Source organism: Giraffa tippelskirchi, chromosome 11 (genome assembly GCF_054371585.1).
Source record: "Giraffa tippelskirchi isolate mGirTip1 chromosome 11, T2T-mGirTip1v1.2.pri, whole genome shotgun sequence".
NCBI classification, from domain to species: Eukaryota; Metazoa; Chordata; class Mammalia; order Artiodactyla; family Giraffidae; genus Giraffa; species Giraffa tippelskirchi.
Window position 1 is genome coordinate 95,633,696 of NC_137285.1, and position 21,241 is coordinate 95,654,936.

The window sequence follows — 21,241 nt, forward strand, 5'->3', positions numbered from 1 at the left end:
AATTGAGGATAGGCTCAGAGACCTCTCAGACAATATTAAACGCACCAACATTCGGATTATAGGTGTCCTCATACTAGAAAAGAAAAAGAAAGGGTCTGAGAAAATATTTGAAAATACTTATTTGAAAATTTCCCCAAATGCGAAAGGAAACAAGTCCAAAAAGTACTGAGTCCCATACAGTATACACCCAAGGAGATACACACTGAGACACGTACTAGTCAAACTAATAAAGATTAAAAACAAAGAAAGACTACTTATTAAAAGCAGCAAGGGAGAAGCAACATACAAGGGAAACCCCATTCAATTAACAGATATCTTTCAGCAGGAACCTTGTAGGCCAGAAGAGAATGGCAGGATATATTTAAAGTACTAAAAGGGAAAAATCTACAACCAAGATTACTCTACCTGGCAAGAATCTCATTCATATTTGACAGAGAAATTAAAATCTTTCAGACAAGCAAAAGTTAAGAGAATTTAACACCACAAAACCAGCTTTACAGACAAAGTTAAAGGGACTTCCACAGGAAGGAAACACAAGAAAACGAAAAGATCTACAGAAATAAGCTTAAAACAATTAAGAAAATTCCAGTAGGAGCATATATATCAATAATTACTTTAAATGTAAATGGATTAAATGCTCCAACCAAAAGACACAGACTGACTGAATGGATACAAAACCATGACCCATACATATGCTATCTACAAGAAACCCACTTCAGACCTAGAGAGACATATAGACTGAAAGTGAAAGGATGGAAAAATACATTCCATGCAAAATGGAAATCAAAAGAAAGTCGGAGTAGCAATCCTCCTATCAGACAAAATAGACCTTAAAACAAAAAAATATTTTAAGAGATAAGGAAGCACACTACATAATGATCAATCCAAGAAGACATAACAATGGCAAATATTTACGCACCCAACATAGGAGCCCCTCAATGCATAAGGCAAACACTAACAGCCATAAAAGGAGAAATTGACAGTAACACAACAGTACAGATTTTAATACCCTACTTACACCAACGAGACCTGGGTTCGATCCCTGGGTCAGGGAAGATCCCCTGGAGAAGGAAATGGCAAACCACTCCAGTATTCTTGCCTAGAGAATCCCATGGACGGAGGAGCCTGGTAGGCTACAGTCCACGGGGTCGCAAAGAGTCGGACACGACTGAGCGACTTCCCTTTCCCTTTCCCTTTTACACCAACGAACAGTTCATCAAAACAGAAAATTAAGGAAACACAAGCCTTAAATCCCACATTAGGCCGTATGGACCTAGTTGATATCTTCAGGACATTCCGTCCAAATGCAAAGGAATACACTTTCCTCTCAAGTGCAGACTGAACGTTTTCCAGGATAGACCACATCTCAGGTCACAAATCAATTCCCAGTAAATTTTAAAAAATGGAAATCGTATCAAGCATCTTTTCTGACCACAAGAATATAAGACTAGATATCAATCACAGAGGAAAAAAAACAACTGTAAAACACACATCCATGGAGACTAAATAATACATTTCTTAATAACGAACAGGTTACTGAAGAAGTAAGACGAGAAATCAACCATTCCTGGAAACAAATGACAACGAAAACACGACAACCAAAAACCTATGGGATGCAGCAAAAACAGTTCTAAGAGGGAAGTTTATAGCAATGTAATCCTATCACAAGAAACAAAAACATCGAATAGACAACTAACTTTACACCTAAAATAACTGAAAAAAAGCTGATTCTTTAAGGAGATAAACAAAATGGACACACCATTAGCCAGACTCAAATCAACAAAATTATAAATGAAAAAGGACAGGTTACAATAGACAATGCAGAAATACAAAGAATCATAAGAGACTATAACAAGAAACTATATGCCAATAAAATGAACAACCTGGAAGAAACGGACAGATTCTTAGAAAAGTTCAATCTTCCAAGACTGAATCAGGAAAAAATAGAAACTATGAACAAGGCAATATAAGCACTAAAATGAAAACTGACCAAAAATCTCCCTACAAACAAAAGTTCACGGCCAGATGGCTTCACAGGTGAAATCTATTAAACATTTAGAGAAGAGCTGATGCCTATCCCTCTGAAACTTTTTCAAAAAATTGCAGAGGAAGGAATACTTCCAAGCTCATTTTACGAGGCCACCATCACCCTGATACCAAAATCAGAAAAAGACATCACAAAAAAAGAAAATTACAGCCCAATATCACTGATGAACATAGAAGCAGAAATCCTCAAGAAAATTCTAGCAAACAGAACTCAACAACACATTAAAAAGATCACACATGCTCTTTTCTTTTCTCCACCATCCTATGTGTGGTTGACTTTGCTTCTCACAATGTCTTCTCACAAGACTTTCAGGGTCAAGCGATTCCTGGCCAAGAAACAAAAGCACAATCGTCCCATTACTCAATGGATTCGAATGAAAACTAGTAAGATTAGGGACAATTCCAAGAGAAGACATTGGAGAAAAACCAAGCTGGGTGTATAAAAAAGCATCACATATAAAGTGGAGCACATGCTATGTGTTAAGACCATCTGCATATTAACCAGCCAAATCACAGCTGGAACATCACAACTGTCTAAACTTAAGGGAGATGGAATGCTTGACTCCTAATGTTTCTTGTTTCCTCGCTAGCAGTCTGAGGCTCAGTAATAAATACGTGAAACTTATTTGGGGAAAAAGAAAAACAGATCACACACCATGATCCCAAGGATGCAAGGATTCTTCAATATATGCAAATCAATCAATGTGATACACCATATTAACAATCTGAGAGATAAAAACCATAGATCATCTCAATAGATGCAGAAAAAGCTTTTGAAAAAAATCCAGTACCCATTTATGATAACACTCAAAAAAATGGGCATAGAAGGAATCTACCTCAATATATTAAAGGCCATAAATGATAAACCCACAGTAAACATTATTCTCAATGGTGAAAACCTGAAAGCATCCCCTCTAATATCAGAAACAAGACAAGGGTGCCCATTCTCGCCACTATTATTCAATGTAATTTTGGAAGTCCTAGCTATGACAATCAGAGAGTTAAAGAAAACAAAAAAAATTCAGACTGGAAAGAAGTAGTAAAATTCTCACTGTCTGCAGATGACATGATACTATACATAGAAAACCCTAAAAATAGCATCAGAAAATTACTAGAGCTAATCACAGGATACAAAATCAATACACAAAAACTACTTGCATTTCCATACACTAAGAACAAAAAGTCAGAAAGAGAAATTAAGGAATCAATCCCATTTATCACTGCAACAAAAAGAATACAATATGTAGGAATAAATCAACCTAAGGAAACAAAGAGCTATATATAGAAAACTATAAGACACTGATAAAAGAAAACAAAGACAACATAAACAGAGAGCTATTCCATTTTCCTGCACTGGAAGAATCAATACTGTGAAAATGACTAAACTACAAAATGCAATCTACTGATTTGATGTGAACCCTATCAAATCACCAATGGCATTTTCCACAGAACTAGAACAAAAAAAATCTCCCAATTCATATGGAAACACAAAAAGACCCCAAACAGCCAAAGCAATCTTGAGAAAGAAAAATGGACTGGAGGAATTAACGTTCCTGACTTCAGAGTATACTACAAAGCTACAATCATCAATAAAGTATGGTACTGGCACAAAAACAGAAATATACACCAATGAAACAAGACAGAAAGGCCAGTGATAAACCCTTATCTTTGACACAGGAGGTAAGAATATATACTGAGGCAAAGACAGTCTCTCCAATAAGTGGTGCTAGGAAAACTGGACAGCTACATGTGAAAGAATGAAACTAGAACACTTCCTAACATGATATACAAAGATTAGCTCAAAGTGGACTAAAGACCTAAATGTAAGACCAGAAACTGTAAAACTCTTAAGAGGAAAACATAGGCAGAACACTCTATTATATAAATCACAGGAAGATCATCTATGAGTCTCCTCCTAGAGTAATAGAAAGAAAAACAAAAATAAGTAAGACCTAATTAAACTTAAAAGCTTTTGCATAGCAAAAGAAACTATTAACAAGGTGAAAGACAACCCTTAAAATGGGAGAAAATAATAGCAAATGAAACAACTGACAAAGGATTAATTTCCAAAATATATAAGCAGCTTATACAACTCAATAATAGAAAGGCAAATAACTCAGTGCAACAGTGGGCAAAAGACCTAAACAGACATTTCTCCAAAGAAGACATACAGATAGCTAATAAACACAAGAAAAGATGCTCAAGATCACTCATTATTAGAGAAATGCAAATCAAAACTACATGACCTTACACGTGTCAGAATGGCCATCATCAAAAAACTCTTCAAACAATAAGAGCTGAAGAAGGTGTGGAGAAAGGGGACATGACATGTTGGTTTCCTGTTGGGTGGAATGTAAACTGATGCAGCCACTATGGAAGATAGTACGGAGATTCCCTAAAAATCTAGGACTAAAACTACCATATGACCCAACAATCCACCACTAGCCATATACCCTGAGAAAACTGTAACTGAAAAAGACACATGTACCCCAATGTTCACTGCAGCACTATTTATAATAGTTAAGACATGGAAGCAACCTAGACGTCCATGAATGGATAAAGAAGCTGTGGTACATATACACAATGGAATATCACTCAGCCATAAAAAGGGACGCATTTGAGTCAGTGTTAATGAAGTGAATAAATCTAGAGCCTATTACAAAGAATGAAGTAAGTCACAAGAGAAGAACAAATATCCTATATTAAGGCATATATGGAACCTAGAAAGATGGTACTGATGAACCTATTTTCCCAGTGGCAATGGATATGCTAACACAGACAGACTTATGGACACAGGAGGTGGAAGAAGGAGGAGAGGGTGAGATGAATATAAGAAGATGAATGAGATGACTATAAGAGGGTGAGATGAATATAAGAAGGAGAGGGTGGGATGAATGGAGAGAAGCATAGAATGGAAACATACACATTAACATGTGCAAAACAGCCAGCCGGTGGGAATTTGTGTATAACTCAGGGAACTCAAAATGGGGCCAGCTGCAAGCTAGAGGGGTGGGATGGAGTGGGAGGTGGGAAGGAGGTTCAAGAGGGAGGGGACATATGTATACCTATGGCTGATCCATGTTGATGTATGGCAGAAACCAACACAATATTCTAATTATCCTTCAATTAAAAGTAAATCAAGAGCTACAATGTAATCCTAAGCCACATAAGAGCAGTAAAAACTGACAGAGCTCAAAGTAACATTCCAACTTAGCATCTTTAATGGTGGGGTCAGGAATTACAGGAGTTTCATGCCTGTTTAAAACATGTTTTATGAAGCAGTTAACTTCTCTTGAGAAATCTGTATGCAGGTCAGGAAGCAACAGTTAGAACTGGACATGGAACAACAGACTGCTTCCAAATAGGAAAAGGAGTCCGTCAAGGCTGTATATTGTCACCCTGCTTATTTAACTTATATGCAGAGTACATCATGAGAAACGCTGGGCTGGAGGAAGCAGAAGCTGGAATCGAGATTGCCGGGAGAAATATCAATAACCTCAGATATGCAGATGACACCACCCTTATGGCAGAAAGGGAAGAAGAACTAAAGAGCCTCTTGATGAAAGTGAAAGAGGAGTGAAAAAGTTGGCTTAAAGCTCAACGTTCAGAAAACTAAGATCATGGCATCCGGTCCCATTACTTCATGGGAAATAGATGGGGGAACAGTGGAAACAGTGGCAGACTTTATTTGGGGGGGCTCCAAAATCACTGCAGATGGTGACTTCAGCCATGAAATTAAAAGACGCTTGCTCCTCGGAAGAAAAGTTATGACCAACCTAGACAGCATATTAAAAAGCAGAGACATTACTTTGCCAACAAAGGTCCATCTAGTGAAGGCTATGGTTCTTCCAGTGGTCATGTATGGATGTGAGAAAGAATTGATGCTTTTGAACTGTGGTGTTGGAAAAGACTCTTCAGAGTCCTTTGGACTACAAGGAGATCCAGCCAGTCCATCCTAAAGGAAATCAGTCCCAAATATTCACTGGAAGGACTGATGCTGAAGCTGAAACGCCAATATTTTGGCCACATGAAGTGAAGAACTGACTTATTTGAAAAGACCTTGATGCTGGGAAAGATTGAAGGCAGGAGGAGAAGGGGATAACAGATAATAAGATGGTTGGATGGCATCACTGACTCAACGGACATGAGTTTGAGTAAACTCCGGGAGTTGGTGATGGACAGGGAGGCCTGGCATGTTGCAGTCCAAGGGGTTGCAAAGAGTCCAACATGACTAAGCAGCTGAACTGAACTGAACTAACTTCTCTAAGGCAGACAACTTGAGTGAAACAATGTAAATTAATAAAATATCTGAATTACACAGAACATTTAAGAAAAAAAAATGTATCTAATACAATCACTAAAAGTATAGGTAGCAAAACTATTTCTGGCAGAGGACTGATTTAATTACTGAATTCAAATCATGTCATTTCCAACACAATGTATGTTTTTATGTATATGGTTGTTGCTGCTGCTGCTAAGTAGCATCAGTCATGTCCGACTCTGTGCGGCCCTATAGACGGCAGCCCACCAGGCTCTCCTGTCCCTGGGATTCTCCAGGCAAGAACACTGGAGTGGGTTGCCATTTCCTTCTCCAAAGCATGAAAGTGAAAAGTGAAAGTGAAGTCGCTCAGTTTTGTCTGACTCTTTGCGACCCCATGGACTGCAGCCCACCAGGCTCCTCCGTCCATGGGATTCTCCAGGCAAAAGTACTGGATTGGGTTACCATTGCCTTCTCTGTTATGTATATGGTTAGGGGTCCTCAATTCTGTTTTCTTTAGGACCTACTCTATTCTTAAGATTATAGTGTTATTCTACAATGATTTTCTCAATTGATGTTAACTTTAATTTGGTCTCTAAGTTTTTTCAAATAAAGCATAAAGTCTCAATTAGTATAGAATCAGATTTGGGAATTATGAGTGCTGGAGCTAGTAATGCGGTTCCAGACAAGGATTTTATTCAATATTTTTATGTTTCAGAAGTCTTAATTTAATATATTTAACATCTTTTTCGAAAGTCTAAGTGAACCCTGGTTAAAAAGATCAGTGTCACTGGCAGGGAGTGCTAGTGTTGTTAAACTCTGAATAGTGACTGTTCACTTCACATCACTGACACTGTTTCAAAGCAAAATGTTCTGCATATTCTTACCCTGGAAAATGAAGACACACAAGTCACAAGCAAAACAAACTTGAAAATTTCATACTATGTCCACACCAAAGTCTGTCAGTAAAAAGCAAGCACAATACAGGAAAAGCACCTCTGTGAAGTCTCGAAAAGCTATTTTCTCAGAAATATCCTAGATTTCTAACTTGAAAATTATACATACTCACTTTAGAAGAGGATAGTGGTAACACATGCTGTCACTCAATTTTAATATCATTTTCTGTAACACCTTATGGAAAAACCTGAATACACTTTTTCATCAACTGTATCATGGTATTAAATGAATATGACGTAAAAATGTAAATTTAGAGTATATTATAGAAACTGATGAGGATTCTTAAATTTTAGATAACCTACTGCTATCAATTAAAAACAAAAGGCTAGGGACTTGCCTGGTGGTCCAGTGGTTAAGAATCCACCTTCCAAAGCAGAGGATGAAGGTTTGACACTTGGTTGGGGAACTGGGGTTCCACGTACCTTGGGACAGCCAGGCCCACGTGCTGCAACTAGAGAAGCCCATGCGCCCACCTACTGAGCCCGTGTGCTCTAGAGCCCATGTTCCACAACAGACAAACAGAAGTGCCCATGTGCTGTGATGAAGACTCAGCACAGGCAAAAATTAAGAAAAAGAAAGGCCGTAAACTCCATACCTTTCCAACTGCTTCTGATGTTTTTCCTCTCTAGCCTGGGCCTTCATCTGTTGTACTTCAATAGTGTCAGGCTTCCTCCTTCGCATGTACAGTTCATGGTTTCCCATGCATAAGGCCAAAATCCGCTTATTGATTCTCAAACGAGGTGCATAAAAAACAAAATCCTAAACATAAAGGAGCCTGAATTTAAAATCTTCATGAAGGATAGTCCTTCCCACAATAATCTCTACAAAATTTCAACCTTTCCTATGAATTCTAATGTCATATTCCATATAGTTTAGAAATCACAGAATTTCTTCACTCCTTATGCCATATTTTCACAAAACTGGTTCCTCACCCTTTCGTTCCCTACTGGTTTTGGGGAGAAGCTAACATTCTTATCTTTTCAATATATTAAATGACATTTATTCTTTTTTCTTCTCCAAAGAAACTATGAACATCAATTCCTTCACCTCAGAGGATTTTTTGTTTGTTTTGCCTTTGCCATTAATCTCAAAATTGGACCTTTGTTCAAGTCTGTTAAACTTTTTAACCTAGAAATTTTCTCCACATCTTTGTGTTTTCAGTAACTGAGCTAAAATACTAGAGTATCCCTGACACTAGAGCAATAAAAAAACTAAGTATAAAGATTTCTTACATTCAAGGCTCTGAGTTACAAAAATCCAAAGTTCATTATGCAATACTCTCTAAGAAAGTTAATTTAGAGGAGGTTATCGCCACTAATTCTAGCCACCAACATGCTTTTTTTAAATAGGAACGGTGATTGTTTCCAACCATCTTCTAATAAATATTGCCTACCTTATAGTTAAATCTTAGTTAAAATAAAACTGTGAAAAGGGCTACTTCTCAGAAGCAGTTCAATAAATAGACAATGTCGTTCTTCAAGTGCTAGCATAGCAAAGTGGCAGAAATTTAAAGAGTTAATACATAAAATATAAGAATTTTACTTACAGGTGCCTTTTTGTCAATTGGTTTTATAACAAATTTTTTGTCATTAAATGAAATATTTCTGATTTCACTCCAGGGAAAACCAATTTTAGGTGTTAACCTTAAAAAATAAAAGCACCGTTTAAGATGAATATATTCTCATTATAAAAAGAAACTGACCCGTTCCAGTTAAGTCCAAAGTCCCCACTGTCCACAATCCCCAATCCGAATCCCTCCCATCTTGAGCTCACCCCTCTTTCACATTCTCCATCTTTATCTGTAGTCACACCTCTAACAGGTACTCTGTACTCTTAACAGCAACTCTTTCAAAATTTTTAAAGGAAGAAAAAGAAGAAAAGATTTCATCCACAAAATTTACTCTTCAGGTCATTTTGCTTTTCATTCAAAACTTTCAAAATTTTCTCTTCTGAATAACACAGCATTTTAACTTGCTTTGTAATATATGAAAAAATATGAGAGTAAAATCAGTAAAACACTATCTTTTGGAATTATTGTATTTGCTTAGGAATGTGTACTTTATTAGATACCTGCAAATAATGAAAATTAAGTTCTGAGGCCAGAATAAAAAGAAACATCTTAGAAAAAAGCATTATTGGCATAGACTTAGATGCTCATGTGACATGGTAAATAAAAGAAAGGTGTAAAATAACTGTAGCTATCATTACTTAAAAGTGCTCTAAGAGCCTGACATACATTCCAGGTCGATTTCAAAATAAAATGCCACTGTTCAGTATGCATGATAGCAATATTCTACTCTATTGATGTCTAAAAATATTCAAAATAATTCTTATAAATGTTCAAACAAAAAAATGTTACAAAATACAGTAAATTATACACCTATAATTCATTGTCTCACTGCACTGTGTTTATGCATGTTAATTTCAATTTCAACCTACAGGCCAGGCAAAACATTTAAGCAATCACTTTTCATCTGTGAGAGAACAAATTTTAAGTTACCAGACATAACTCACAAGACATCAGGAAGCATACTTCAAATAGAAGTGAAATCACTCTATTTGATAAATACACTTCTTGAGAAGTAGAACTCTGAAACTACAAGATGTTGAGAAAACAGGTATGTTATCTGAGAACCTATCCAACATTAACTAATCTTTTAATTTGGGGGTAAGGGAGAAGCAGTTAAGAATAATCAAGCCCCAACAGAACTTTACATGTAAGATTAAAGCCATACAGACTGCTGAATAAAGACTAGTTCACTATGCAACTAATTTACTTACTTGTCATCATGTTCATAAATATTCAGACCCAAAGCATCAACACCTAGCCACAATTCAGTTCCTTTCTTATTTTTTATTTCAAAATAGTTGACTCCATACATTTCCAGATCCTGTGCAATCTTCAAGTACTCCATCATAGAATCCTCCCTGTTGAAATAAAGCTAATTTTAACATATATAAACATAAGATCAAACAAATTACAAAATGTTTTGGATTAAAGTTTAGTGCTTTATATGTATTCCTTTAAGTCTAATAATCTTTGAGGGATAATCTGATACAATAAAAAGTGTTATGGGAAAAAAAACCTTAACTTGAGGAAAAACACTAAGAAAATAACCACTCATTACCTTAGCATTCCTCTATGTTCTTCATGCCAATTCTGTATTCTTTCTTCCCACTGTTCTTTTGTCAGTTTGTGTTGCTCCAAAACACTGTAAGGCAAAAAAAAAAAATCTATAAAAATGCCCCTTAGATTCAAAATCAATATGCTTTTAAAAAGTCTAGAATTATTCAGTACCTTAACTGTGGTAGTCATACAAAGCTATACACATGATAAAATTACACACATACATACATACACACAAATGACTGCAGTAATACTGATGAAACCTGAATGGGGTCAGTGGATGGCATCAACGCCAACATCCTAGTTGTGATATTGTACTGAAGTCATGCAAGATGTTACCATTAGGGAAGGCTCGGAGAAGGATACACAGGACCCCGACCTCACTATCGTTTTTTATTACAACAGTGTGTGAACCTACAATTGACTCAAAATAAAAAGACTCTACGACCCTAAAATTATTTTACATTAAGTTTTAGAAATAGTTACATGGATAGTTCATGGGAATTCAAATGCTTGCAATGAATAAAATATTGTACCAAAACAGGGAAAGTAACTTTCTCACAAATAATAAAGATTTGAGAGGAACAGATCAAAAATCAGAACTCTTCTATGACTCTATGTATTTACTTTCTTTCCTGCTAAATTTAATTTTTATATTTTCTACAGATTATACTTTTATGTAAGTTTACAAGTGAAAAAGCATTTTTTCCACCACCCCCCAAGCTTCAAGTAACTTAGTTTCTTTTGTATCATTTCAGTGTTTCTTCTACAAATGTAAGCAAACATGAACAAATATTTTTATTTTCAACACTTAAATCTAACACTTCTTTACAGCACTTAAGTTTTCACATTTTTCTTGTCTTAATACTCTCTTGCCATCTGCCCTCTATGCTCATCAAGAGGCAAGCCTTGAGGGCAATGTAATGCAATGCAGTGCAGCCGACTGCAGAAATGACAATGTTAACGAAACCTGAACGCACAGGTTAATTAAATTGAATGCCACTAAGATTTATGTTCTGGCTTTTTATATTAAGCATCTTAAGTCTCCTTCGTTTCCATTTTATATAATATACTTGTATTATTAATCTGCATGAATGGTTTTCAGGTATCTAAAAATTTCCACTTTGGAAAAGAATATGGAAAAGAATAGATATATGTTATGTATAACTGAACCACTCTGCTGTATGCTGAAAGTAACACACTGTAAATCAAATATAATATCCCAATATAAAATAAAAATTAAATTAAAAAAAAAAAGAAATATCCTCATTGTCCAGTGGTTAAGAATCCACCTGTCACTGCAGGGGACACAGGTTTTATTCTTGCGCCAAGGAGATCCCACACGCTGTGGGGCAACTAAGCCAGTGGGCCACAGCTACTGAGCCCTGGTGGAGTTCCCTGTGAGCTACCTGAGGCAGGGAAGCCGGGTAGAGCCCCCTGGGTTCCCTGTCCGCAGCCCAGGACGCTGAGACGCTAGCCAGGGGCCCCTTTCCGGATTCGGCAAGTGCCTGCTTCACCTGGGGGCCTTCGCACACACTGCCAGCCAGGCCGCCGGCCACCAGCACCCAGCTCTTCCCAGCGCTGCGCGGTTCTCTGCGCCCCACGCCGCCCTGGCTGGAACTCGGAGGTCAAGGCCCCAAGCACCGCGCCTCCCACTGGACTCCGCCACCCCAGCGCCTGGTCCAGCGCTCACCACCGCGCCCGGTGCACTAGGGCCTCCCCAGCCCAGCCCATATTGCGCGTGGCCAGCCCCCTGCCCCCAGGCCGGGCATGCAGGAGCACCGGCTCCCCTCACCCGACTGCTGCTGCCGCCGCCTCGGACCTCAAAGACAAGACAGGGCACCAGGGCCCCGGCAGAAGCTTTCTGGAGACCTCGGCCCTGAGCATTGGGGGGTAAGTGGGGGCTGGGGAAGAGACTCTAGCCCGAGGGCAGAAGAGAGACCCAGCATCCGGGTGAGGAGGTGCTGGGGAGGGCGGTGGTCGCATGCAGGTGAGATGTGGTCTATAAATTAGAGTATCTATATAATATATATTTCCCCGGTTTCTGTCCTTTCTTCCTGCCCTCCTTGCTCTAGGATTGTACCTTCTCTGCTCTCAGCCAATCCCCAGTCCCTTCCAGAGTCCCTAGTGCATGGAATAAAGTGGTTATTAAATCTCACCCCCGCCAAAAAAAACTGACTCTAAATGACTCTAGAGCCTGCAACTACTGAGGGCATGTGCCCTAGAGCCTGTCCTCTGCAACAAGAGAAGCCCCTTCAGTAAGAAACCCACGCACCACAACTAGAAAAAGCCTGTGCACAGTAAGGAAGACTCAGCACAGCCAAAAATAAAAATAAAAAACTTGAAAAAATTTTAAAAATTAAAAAAAAAACCAAAACACAATTACTGAGGGGTGGATAGGGAAGCTAAATCTGTCCAGCAAAAAAGGAGTCTTTTCTTCATGATAAGGCTAACCTGTTTCACCTTGGCTTTAAATCTATTTGGGCCTTTAAATAAGTGTGTGTGTGTCCATGTGCGCACACTAAGTCATGTTCCAGTCTGCAATCCCATGACTGTAGCCCCCCAGGCTCCTCTGTCCAGAGAATTTCCCAGGCAAGAATACAGGAGTGGGTTGCCATTTCCTTCTCCAGGGGATCTTCCCAACCCATGTCTCTTGTGTCTTCTGCATTGGCAGGTGGGTATTCTTTACCATCGTGCCACTCAGAAATCCCATTAAATGACTTATTCCTCTATTTTCTCAGGAAATATTTTCTCACTCCATCATTTATCATCCCTGTCTATATTACCAGATACAGGCACATCTCAGAGATATTTTCGGTTCATTTCCAGACCACCTCAACAAAGCAAGTTACACAAAATTTTCAGTTTTCTAGCGCATATAAAGGTTATGATTATACTATACTGTATTATGTGTGAAATAGCACTCTCTCCATAGAAACAATGTACATACTTTAATTTAAAAATACTTTATTGTTAAAAAAAAAAAAGTAACCACCATCTGAGCCTTCAGAGGATCCTAATCTTTTTGCTAGTGGAGGGTTGGAAATATTGCAGGAACCACCAACCTGATAGAGATACATGAAGTGAGCTAAAGCTGCTGGAAAAAAAATAGTGCTAACAGACTTGCTCGATGCCGGCTGCCACAAACCTTCAATTTGTAAAAAACACAGTACCTACAGTACACAATAAAGCAAAGCACAAAAGAAAGGAGGTACGCCAATACACTTATTTGCGTGAAGCACGCAACAATCATATCCATGTTGCTCGGCAATTATGCCCAGTGCCAAAACAGAAGAGGCAAAAATTTGTAGAGTGAATAAAGGAATTATTTTCCATCTTTTAAAGAACACTTTAAACCCATGCTTCCCTCCTCTTAGTTTTTTTCTTTATTACAGCCAAATTTCTTTCGGGAACTGTTTGTATTTATTGTCCTTTATTTCCACATCTCACATCACTGCCCCCAGTCCACCACAATCTGGCTTCAACCCCCAACGCTCTAAAACTGCTCTTACACTGGAGATGTCAGTAGGTTCAAAACTGACATCTTCCTTCTCTGAAATGGGTTCCTTCTCACCTTGAAAAGCTATTGCAAACCACCCAGATATCCAAGTCGGAAACCTGGTACAGAAAAATATGCATATCTAGCTCTTTTTAAAAGAAAGGGATAGTATCTGGTGGGGCTGACTATTCCTATCAGCAGACTGCTAAACTCTACTGTGGGAGACCAGATTGCTTGTCTGGGTTTTTCAATACAAGGATTATAAACATCCATCAAAAGCATTAAATTTATGTATTTGATTTAGGTTCACCAAATAACCTGATTACTAATCTTCCCCCAGGCACTTAAGTGATAAAAGTTTGTTACATACTATACATGGAATCTGGCTTCCCTCATAGCTCAGTTGATAAAGAATCCGCCTGCAATGCACAAGACCCCGGTTTGATTCCTGAGTTGGGAAGATCTGCTGGAGAAGGGATAGGCTACCTACTCCAGTATTCTAGCCTGGAGAATTCCATGGACAGTCCATGGGGTCGCAAAGAGTCGGACACGACTGAGCACCTTTCACTTTCATACATGGAATAAAATCAATGACTGAAACTATTTCCTCCATCCTAAACTAAAAACTTAGTATTCTGACATTATGGATTTCTTTTAAACTTATATAACTTGAATGAATCCTCCTGAGACTAACAACTTGAAGGACACCTGACTGGACCTTCAAAGTTAAAAACCACATCTTGAACAGCACATGCTATCTTTCTTCTTCCAAATAGACTGGGTTAGAAAGAGACTCACAGACCTAGAGAACGAACTTATGGTTGCTGGGAGGAGGAAGGGATAGTTAGGGAGTTTGGGATAGACATGTATACACTGCTATATTTAAAACAGATAACCAACAAGAACCTACTGTATAGCACATGGAACTCTGCTCAATGTAATGTGGCAGCCTGGATGGGAGAGGAGTTTGGGAGAGAATGGATATATGTATATATATGGCTGAGTCCCTTCTTTGTTCACCTGAAACTATCACTGTGTTGTTAACCAGCTATATTCTGATACAAAATAGAAAGTTTAAAAAAAATAAATAATTTTTAAAATTAAAAGAAAAAAAAAAAAACCCTCATCTGAAATGCAATTCTACTACACCAGTAATCAATTACTCAATTCAGTGCTTAAAAAATCTGAGACATTGAATTTTGGGTTGGACCAATAATTATAAACAGACTAACAAGTATCTCATATTACTGATTCTTTCAGTGAATAATATATACTATTATAACTATTATTGTTATAATGTTAAAGAAGAGTATATAACATTTAATGATCAATTACTAAATCTACTGTACTTAATAAGGTACCTATAAAGCATATAGCAACAGAATATAATTTAGTAACCAAAATTAGTTGTTAATGTTACAACAAAAAGCATTTAATAATAAAAAGAGACATAAAGTAGTTTTGATTTCTTCGTATTTAGTACCTATAAAAAAGAAATTACACTTAAGAGCTTAAATATTATGAGGAAGTGATAGAGAACTTAAATTTTAGGTTAATAATATGCAGTTTTGCCTTTAAATAGAAATTTCAAAATTCAGGAATCTGTGCTAAGAATATTAATAACTTCCTTGGATTCTAAAGAAAAATCCCTATGTACATTCTAATATCAGGGTCATGTATACTACTACCATTAAAAACTGAGATATTTAAAAGTAATATTTGATATAATTTCTAGATTTTATAAATAATACTACCAACTAACAGTTGTATCACACTTTACAATTAAAACTGTAAAGCACACAGTTCATGAACTGTAATCATAAACATAAGGCTGACAGAGCAAACTGTTACCCTCATTGTGTAGAGCGAGACACTAAGGCTCAGAGAGTGTAGGTTATATACCTGAGGCCAAATAATTAGCAAAGGGAGGAATCAACATTTAAAATCAAGGCCTGCTAATGATGCTTTCCTGCAGCATGCTACCTTAACATAACTGTTATATTGAAACCAAGTCTCCCTAAACCAAATTCTCTGAGTTTTTTTATTAATCTCTATATGCAAAACTTTTTCGCCTTTCCTTGTCCCCCCTGACTTCAATCCTGTGCTAACTGAACACTAATCAACCAACAGCCAGATGACTAAAGCTACTGTTGTCAATGACGCTATTAATGTTACTATACTAAAATTGCTATTACAGATATCATCATTAATGTACAAACTCAGGTTATTTAGCAGACCCCCAAGCCATGGGCCACCTAGCCAGAGAATCTTAAACCACAGACTTCTAACTCCCACGCTGTCACAAAACAATGATTAATTCTATCTTCTTTGTTCTTTCCCTTTAATAAGCAGCTAACTCAAAGATCAGGTGGGAGTGGATATGAGACTTGTTTCTCACCCCCTTGTTTGGTACCCTGCAATAAATGCTGTACTTTCCTTCGCCACAAACAGGTGTCAGTCGACTGGCGTTCCTGCCCATCTGGGGAACGGAGCTGAGTTCGGAACAGGCAGTGGTATGCTGCCGATGAGAACAGAGCACCAGACTAGGAGGCCAATAACCAAGTTTAAAAAGTTTTCTGGAAAGTTAGACATTTAATGTTAATTCTATGGAAGAAATGTAGCCTAGCACTTATTATTTTCAAAAACATTTATTAAGCAACGGTCTACCTGCATGAGAATTTTTACTAATAAGTAGCAACAGTCATGCCTCCTCAAGCCCAAATTACCACTGCCTCCATTTACTGCTTATCTGTGAGAATGAGAAGAGACAGAACGCTTAAGTAATTACAGAGTCCATCAATTTATGTAGCTTCTGGGTCGTAACTTTTACAAGTATACTCTAATCCAACTGGCAACTTAAACATCTAAAAAACACAATGAAAAACACAACCATTTACAAACTTTAACTTTTAAAATATTAAAATATTAATATTAATATTAAATATTAATCTAAAATATGATTTTTCAGAGACTATAGCATAAAAGCAAGCTTCACTTACCGTTGGGGGAGGAGTCTATCATTAGCCAGGTAGCCTGGTTTATGAATCTCTTTATTATAATCTCCATACTTGGCTTGGACAGCATAGGAAGCCAAAAGAACTGCAGTTTCTGGTGGGCAATATATCTCATCATTTAAGATAGCTTCTTTAACTTGCAAGAAGAAAAGTCTCTGGGTTATTTCTTGAATTAATTCCTCAGAAACATCTTCAGGAAAGAATTTAGCTCTAAATTTGAACTGCAAAGGATTCTCTTTTTTAACATCTTGCTGTGTCACCTGTAACAATAATTTCAAGTATAGTCAATAAAAATCTTAGGTTCACAGTAACTGACCATAGTCACATAATATTCTCTTTTGGTACAAAACAGGATATAAAACATAAGATTCTAAATCTATTAAGTAAGATTTTAAACCTGTAATAAATGTGAGAAAAAGATTCTACGCTTATGAATGTGACTGATAACTCACAGATCCTAATTAATAACCTAAATGAAATTTCTCCAGAGCAGCTTATCCTGAAGACGTTTAAATTAAGATCAAAGTACTAAGCAATACCTTATAGTATTTCTTACTGCTGAGTTTTCAAATAGGAGAAAAATGAACATTTTTTTTTGAACATGATATGGTAATGGTACCTTAGTAAATTAAAAGACATGACACCTCTAATGATTCACAGAGATCTGTAAAAAGAGGTTTAAAATCAGTTTTTCTGGCTTGGTCTGACTGATTTAACATGATCAAGATTAACTTCAAAGCAACTTAATTATTAGCTAGATATGTTATCATACACACTTTACCTTTTTATTTAGTTTAAGCCACGTAGAATAGCCCTTGCTGTCCACGTACTGCAGCCCAAAAAACCAGACCTCACGCAAACCAACTGTTTTCACCACCTTAAAAAAAACAGTTTATTTCAGTTCAACACTCACATTGTAACCAGATGGCACTATACTTCAAAGGAAGAACAAAACCACATGGAAATTACAGGTTTATTCCTTTGCTATAGTAAAGATCTTTCCTAAATTTAACATAAAGGAATATTCCTAAAGATTAAAGTTCAGCTTTTGTTTATTAAATTTCATAATGTCATTTCAATCTTATCTGATCCACTCTTCTTTATGCCCTTTTCCTTCTCATCTGCCAACATGACCCTAACAGATAAAAAGAAGAATCTGGGGAAAGATACAGAGCTGTCCTAATCCCACTTTCCTATTTCAATTTACCACTGCCCCCAACCCAAACTATACTATCAAGTAGCCCAAACAAACAGTATCACTTTGGTAACAGGACTCTCTGAGGACATGTAAATGTCATGCCTCAGGCTATCCAGCTGCTGCTTTCACCTCCATTCTTACTTCCCTTCACTCACCATCCTATACTCTATGTTCCACTCTCACTGAGCAAGAAACCATTCTTGGAACATGCCGTAAATTTTACCCTTCTATACCTCTGCTCATGCTTCTTCCCCTCCCTAGAATGTTTCTTCTGTACTTTTATTCTTCTTTGCTTTTCTTCTATACTTTTACCACCTGTTAAATAATGTATTCCTCAAGGCCCAGCTCGACTAACATGATTCTGTGAATGACGCTTTCCTATCATCTAGACAAAATTAATCAGTTGGTCCTTGGTAACTCCACACTATTTATACTGCTGTTTGAACACTTATTTCATCATAATTAATTATTATTAGCAGAGTGTCTATTTACCCTCCTTGACTGTTTAAAACTAAGGACAAAGATTACTGCCTTATTCATCTTAATATTCATGTCATTTCCAAGAATGACTAGCCTGTGGTAGGTACTCAAGAGTACAGAGTAACTAAAGTGGTAAGCTAGGATTATTAACTCACACTCAGGATCATGCCAACAAAAGCATACTTTTAAATCTGTATTTAAAATGAGCAAGGTGAGAGTTTATTAGGATTTTAAAAGCTTTACAAAAAGATTCAACATTAGTTCTTAAGTAGTAAACATTCTCGGTTTAAAACAAATAATAAATATTTCTTTTAAAATAAAAATATAAAAACATGCCAGGGTTTTGGTTTCAAGATAGTAAATGGAACCCTTCGGTTTACTTTCCCTCTTGAAAAATTTCACTGAAATGACACATACAAAAATTAAAAATAAGAAAAAAGATTTAGCTGTGGGAAAAAAAAAAAATTTAGCTGTGCCAGGAAAGGTTACCACATTAAAAAAAAAAAGAGAGAATTCTCTGAATGATATGGTATATAAATACCCATAATGATAGCAAAAGCTGATCAGTGCCAAACAACCAAAACTTGAACGTGGACAAAGGAGACCCCAGATGATTTAACTTTGGCAAAAGATAGGCTGTCCCTACAGAGCCACAGAAAACATTTCAGCTCAGAGTGGCAGGAACAAGAAATGTCAAAAGCAGTACCAAAGCAGCAAGCCTCAGTTTTGTCTCCAGGCTTTCTGCGAGTCACAATGCTGCTAAGTAAAAAAGGGATCTGCCACAGTGGGGCACAAAGGACAGCCTCCTAACTTCAGACTGTCACAACACACTGCAGAAAACTAAGAGACCACTGCTGTGAAACTCCTCAACAGGCTCCGTCTTTCCCTATTTCTGAAAGTCTTCTAGGAATCTTTAAATCATGCATCTACAAGTAAAAACATACTTGGGCACATAACTACAACATATGTATATTTATTTATAAGTTATACATATGCTATCACATTAATATATCAGAAAGCATATCCTAAAAAAGTTAAAAGAAAGATAAAAATACAAACAAACATGTTAGTATTTTTTTCCTGCATCATAACAGATGATGCTGAGTACTCCTGGGGGTAGTACTAGTCCAATCCCACAGGCATCAGCTCAAAGAGGAGGCCAGTGAAGACAAAGTCAGCAGGTAGCAAACCAAAGGACCTCACAAACTCAACCAGAGCCCCTCCATATGCCAGATGGCTTCAGGCTGACATCCTAATCAGAAGTGAGGTTTTGCTACAGGTGGATTCATCTGAGAGAACTCCTGCCCCTAGGTCGGCTGGTCTGACTCTGAACCTACTGACCTTGACCTGACAGCTAGCTCACCCATATACTCAACTTCACCCAAGGTAACACCAGATTTGGATCTGGAATCTGGGCTCCAGCTGCCAGGATACTGAACAGGGACTACAAGAATTAACTGCTGAGACAGGCTGTAACAGATAGCAATGCTCTTTAACTTAGATCTTTTCATTTACAATATGAAATGTGTGTATGTGTGTGTGTTTGTGTATCAAACACTGTTCTACATAGTTTACATGAAGTCTCAATTAATTCTGATAAAAACCTTCTGAAGGAATAATGTTACTATCATCCTGATTGTACAAATGAGAAAAATGAGACAAACAAAGTAATTTGTATGAAGTCAAACAGCTACAGCTGGGACTCTACCTCTAGCAGTGCGGTTCCAGAGCCCACATTTCTCAACCACTACACATTACTGCATCGTAAAACATGTAGTTTCCTTTTCTCTGGTATCTAAACTGAAGCAGTTCTGCTTAGGAAAAAAAACAAGTATTTTATTTCTCACTATCCAATACCAAAAAGGCCCACGTGCTATTTGTTTCTGACTAACACAAAACATTTTTCTCACTATAAATAACATTTCAATTTGCTATGAGCACAGTAAATGCTAACTTCATCCACATTTTTATTCAAATAAGACAGCTTATGTACTTACAAACATGAGACCTAGAAGAATCAACAGAAGTATTAGTTCACAAAAGTAAAATATCTATAACGTAAATTGCATGCAATTGCTTATGGTGTTGCCTTAAAAAATTGCTCACTCACAACAAAAAAATCCTTTCATCTCCAAAAAGATTTTATCAGGGCGTTCAAGTTCATTAATTATCTAATTAGGAGATTAAGTTTATTACCTAGTCAAGGGAAGAAACAACTTCCCAGGAGTTTTAAATTTTTATTTCATATTTGGGATCAGTAGGTAACTAGTATGTTATTTATTGCTGTAATGCCAGGAACTCTCCCATTTTCTATGGTCAATAGTTAGTTAGCATGACCACAGACTACTGCTCTCCTGATCATAAGTTCATGTAAAAGTTCAAGTAAAAGCTACGTCCTCCTTTCTGCAATCAATTCACTTCTTAAACACTTGACCCCTAGTCACCAATCTCTTTCCTCCTTTTCTCAATAAAACTTGACTACTTAAAACATTATATACAGCATTACCTGGGAAGCCTCAATAATAGCACTAATAATTTAGAATAGGTCCCAATCAAACAGAATCGCTAGAGGTGGTTTCCAGGCACTGCTTTATTTTTCTCTTTAAAGCTCCCCAGGGTGGCTCAAGTGCGCACTCAAGAGTGATAAAAATGACAAAATCAA

At 37.2% G+C, this 21,241-nt stretch overlaps 1 protein-coding gene and 1 pseudogene across 3 annotated transcripts in view; one reads left to right on the top strand and one right to left on the bottom strand.

Annotated features, from left to right (window-relative positions):
• The window catches only part of RDX (radixin), a 129,596-nt gene that overhangs the window by 83,189 nt on the left and 25,166 nt on the right, over positions 1 to 21,241 (bottom strand). For all 3 annotated transcript variants that reach the window (XR_014069230.1, XM_081543510.1, XM_081543511.1), the window contains 6 exons: positions 17,683 to 17,778; positions 16,887 to 17,161; positions 10,390 to 10,473; positions 10,043 to 10,189; positions 8,808 to 8,904; positions 7,857 to 8,020 (listed from right to left, as the gene is read on the bottom strand). Coding sequence is in view for 2 of the 3 variants with exons in the window: in XM_081543510.1 (XP_081399636.1) it covers positions 7,857 to 8,020; positions 8,808 to 8,904; positions 10,043 to 10,189; positions 10,390 to 10,473; positions 16,887 to 17,161; positions 17,683 to 17,778 (863 nt within the window). In the remaining variant the exon portion in view is untranslated. The remainder of the gene's footprint in view (positions 1 to 7,856; positions 8,021 to 8,807; positions 8,905 to 10,042; positions 10,190 to 10,389; positions 10,474 to 16,886; positions 17,162 to 17,682; positions 17,779 to 21,241) is intronic.
• On the top strand, positions 2,337 to 2,489 carry LOC145526844 (large ribosomal subunit protein eL39 pseudogene; annotated as a pseudogene).